A 4074-nucleotide genomic window follows, 5' to 3' on the forward strand; every position below is an offset into this window, starting at 1 on the left:
GTCTTAGCTGTTGTGCTAAGGGGAATGGGTTTGTGTATGAGTTTGTGTACTAAAGATGTGATATTTAAGTTTTTGAAAGGAGGAAAAAACCCTGGAAATACTTGTAAACTAACTGCAATTCGTTCCTCTTTAGATGAGAACCCGTTTCCTCATCCGTAAAATGGAGATGTTAATAGTACCTAAACCCTATGGCTCAGGTGAAGGTTGAATGCTTAATATAGGTAACTCGGTGCTCGGAATGGTACCTGCCCAGTGACACTATATATAAATGCTAGCAGTTGCTGCTATTATTACTGTAACCGTTAGGCCCTCATGGGAGGCTGTGTTGCCTAGTGGTACCCAACCTCTGAAGCAGTACTGTCTAAGTTTGAAAATCTGGCTCTACCACTTGCTACACGCCCTCCTTTGCCTCTCTGAGCCTCAGTTTTCCCATCTGTAAAATGGGGGAAACGTTTCCAACTCACAGGCTGGTTGTGAGGCTTAAACAAGGTAGCACTAGACTCAGCATACAGTAAGCGCTCACTAAATGTCTGCTGTATGCCCAAGCACTGCTTTCTTGGGTTTTTCTCGGCACTGCCCAAGCTGGGCAGGAGACAGGAAAGTCAGAACAAGGACAGGACTTGATCCACACAGCAGAGAACAAAGGGCAGGGAAATGGTTCAAAGCAAAAAAAGCAGTGATTCCTTGGAGGCACACAGACGTCACCTCCTTGCCTCCCACCTCACCTCATTAAAGGATGAAGTCACCAAAGGCTCTCTGAGATCCTAAATCTCTCCTGGCCATCCTTAACCTTGAGGCCTGGAACCTATTTAATCCCCAGGACAAGCCCGGGCCGCTCCAGCTCTCCAACTGTCAAGTTAATTTTATGCTGCACTTTCAAATCTGAAAGGTGTTATTAAATATTAGGACACTCCATTATAAGCGTGTCCAAGGCTGCAGAGGGCCATTCTGATCTAAAAATGAAGTTATGTGTCTGCAAGGCCGCTTAACCCTAAACTGAAAATGACTCAATTCACTGGGTGCAGCAGCACAGCCTTGAGTGGCCAGTGGACTGGCCATAGACACATAAGTAGCCATAAAACCCACGTCCTGGCAACTCTCTGGTGACACTGACCGGCCCCAGCTCCAGCAAGCATCACCTCCTCCATCCACTATGTATCAGTGCTGCTGCTGTGGGTTACAGCAAAACACCTCTTCCAGCAAGCCCATCTTAGAGGTCGTTGCTGAGGCCCTGAGAGGCAAAGGGAATTGCCCAAAGCTGCCAGCAGGGCCCTCCTGCCACCACAGACCACAGAGGGTCTTTCTGGCTCCAAGCTGTGTGTTCACCAAAAAGTACACAAGACAGAACAGGGCGGGAAGAAGGAAGTTCAGACCCAACCCTGTATCCCCATCCCATCTAAATATGTCTCCCTAGATGCTGAGTTTCAGAATGTGCTGCTCCTCCTTCCAAAAACTCATCAAGCCCCCACCCCCACTGTCTTCCTGGAAGAAGCTGTGGTCACAGAATGAAAGAAGTTTCCTCTCTGTCATCCATTCAAAGAGATTTCTGGGAGGACAGCCAAAAAAGGCCCAAGTGTCTTCTCTGACACAAGAATGACCACAGGCAAATTTACCCCGCCTTGGTTTTCTCTTCTGTAAAATGGGGATAAGAGCCTTGCTTCATGGGGTTGTCTTTATAGATGAAGTAAATATAAGCATGTAAAGCACAGAACAGGGCCTGGCATACATTAAGCGCTTAAACGTGAGCTGCCAGTTTACTGGACACACAAAACTAGACCATCAGTTCCTCTCCCCTTGAGCGCTGAGGGTGAAGCCATGCAGGGTTCCCAGCCACAGAACACTCGGCCACGCAGGTCAGTCTTAGGAACCTGGACCCACTCAGAACCACAGAAAACCTTTGCCCAAAGCACACGCTCTAGAAACCTTTTTTCTTTAAAAAAAAAAACTTTCATAATAAAGTTTATTACCTAAACTGGTGGTAAAAAATATAAAATAGGATTCTGCACAGCAGAAAAATAAAGCCAGAGACCCTCCCCCAACCCTGGTTTGTGCAAAGATACTGGGTATATGTAAACATGAAGAGGTAGGAGGTACGAGTTCAGGTTCTGGCTCCATAAGTTAAGCTGCTACAACAACCAGGGGGACCCAGAGGGAGCACCAGGAGGGGGCACCCCCACAAGAGGTGGGGAGGGGTCTGTGGCCTTGTCTCCAGCCCAGGTCAGGAGGCGCCTCGCCCCTACCCCCGCTCCCTCCAACCCAGGCGGGGAGGGCGCCCACGTGGTCCCGGGTAAATAATAATTAATATTAGAAAGTAACGAGGCGCCCCAGTTAATGCTGCGTGCGCGGCCGGTCAGATCTGGAAGGGGAAGGAGCTCAGGTAGTCGCGGAGGACGGGGTTGAGGGGGATGCGCGCCAGGTTCTCGCGGCCCACGGTGGCCACGATGCGCTGGCGGCACAGCTCCTGCAGCGGCCGCACGCGGCGCTGGCGCAGCGGGGCCCCCAGCATGCAGCGCGGCGCCGCCACGTAGTGCTCCAGCAGCTCGAAGAGGCAGTCGAAGCTCTCGCGGCTGCCGTCCAGGTGGAAGCGGCCGGCCTGGAAGTGCACGCGGATACTCGTGGGGCCCGAGGCCATCTTCACGCTGAGCGCGAAGAAGCAGTTCCGCTGGCGGCTGTCGCGCACCAGAAAGGTGCCCACGGGCTCGGCACGCAGCCGCTCGTGCGCCCCGTGCACGCTCAGGGGTCCCCAGTAGAAGCCGCAGGCGTCCAGGAGCGCGCTGGCTCGGGTGATGCGCCGGTACTCGGCGTGCGAGCGGAACGTGCGGAAGTGCGTGTCGCCCGGGGTCGCAGCCGGGGCCGCCGGGCAGGGCCGCGGGCGCGCCGGGGCCGCGGGCGAGGAGGAGGAGGAGGAGGAGGGCTCTGGCCGCCGTCGGGGCTCTGCTGCCGTGGAGATTGCATTGTCGGCTGCCACCTGGTTGTGTGCTACCATCCTACACGCGGGGCCGGCCGGAGGGGTGGGCCATAGCGTCCGGGGGTGCGCTGATGGGGGAGACAGGCTGTGAGCAGGGAGTCTGGGTGGGGCTGGGCAGGTGAGGGCCCGCGGGGCAACTTGGGAGGGGTGGGGCCGAGGGCTCAAGACCAAGTCCGCGCGGACCTTTGAGCGTCCGCGGGCTCATCTAGGACATGGGCTTCCCTGCCCGCGGGGCACTTCCAGGCGGGTGCGAGCTCGGTGGAGCGCAGTGCAGTCTCAGAGTCGCTCCGAGTTTGGGTACAAGAGGGGGGCGTGGAGAGAGGTGCCGGGGAGAAGCCTGCCCCGACTCCGGGCACCCGGCCCTCCGCTCACCGCCCCGCGGCCGCCGCCTGCCGGTCGGGCCGCGAATTGACGCCTGGTCCGGGCGAATCGGGCAAAGGCAGGAGGAAAGCTGCGCTGCGGGAACCCCACGCGCGGGGTCTGCCAGGGTGCGGCCGGAGGGGGCCAGGAGCGTGGCGGCCGCGACCCCACCGCGCAGCTCCCGAGGCCGCACAGACACCCGGCTGCCCCGTGCTTTCCTCCCCGCTCCCTCCCGCTCCCTTGCCCAGTGCCCCGCTCACCTGGCGGCGGGGCGCGGGGCGCCGCGGGCGGGGCGGCGGGGGTCTCCGCGGCTGCTCTCGCGCATGCTCCGGGGACGGGAGCAGCGCAGCTGCCACGGCCGCAGCTCTCTGTGGTGCGCGCCCGCCCCTGCACCAGTCTTTTAAACCGGGTTGGGGGCGTGGTCGGCCTGCGGCTCCGCCCCCTTCAGACCCCGCCCCCTTGAGGCCGCCCTTCCGCGCCACTTTCGGTTTCTTTTTCTGCGCGCCGCGAAGGCCGGGCCGGCCCGACCTTTCCCACGAATCCGGGAACCTTCCCCGCGGGGACCCAGCCGGGCATCTGTCCTAGGACCCCCTCCGTCAAGGTCTCTGTCACCGCCCCTGAACCTCCCGGGCACTTCTCAGACGCCCCCACCCCGCTTCGGTCGCCGGTTTCTGCAGGCAAGCCCTTCAGGGCGCCCTGGACTGGCCCTGACACACCCCTCCCCTCCAGGTGTCTTAGCGCCCATC

The 4074-nt window shown here is 58.9% G+C and overlaps 1 protein-coding gene across 1 annotated transcript; it reads right to left on the minus strand.

Annotated features, from left to right (window-relative positions):
* Positions 1-1957: 1957 nt before the first annotated feature.
* SOCS1 (suppressor of cytokine signaling 1) lies at positions 1958-3684 on the minus strand. Its single transcript, XM_057750232.1, has 2 exons — positions 3589-3684; positions 1958-3036 (listed from the first exon to the last, which is right to left on the minus strand). Exon 2 carries the CDS (start codon positions 2984-2986, stop codon positions 2351-2353), a length of 636 nt encoding a protein of 211 aa, XP_057606215.1. The 5' UTR covers positions 2987-3036; positions 3589-3684; the 3' UTR covers positions 1958-2350.
* Positions 3685-4074: the final 390 nt, after the last annotated feature.

The sequence above is a fragment of the Hippopotamus amphibius genome, chromosome 9, assembly GCF_030028045.1.
Source record: "Hippopotamus amphibius kiboko isolate mHipAmp2 chromosome 9, mHipAmp2.hap2, whole genome shotgun sequence".
Lineage (NCBI taxonomy): Eukaryota > Metazoa > Chordata > Mammalia > Artiodactyla > Hippopotamidae > Hippopotamus > Hippopotamus amphibius.

Excerpts from the sequence above, each read along its gene's own strand:
- SOCS1 (XM_057750232.1), bottom strand. The coding sequence starts at position 2,986 with ATGGTAGCACACAACCAGGTGGCAGCCGACAATGCAATCTCCACGGCA.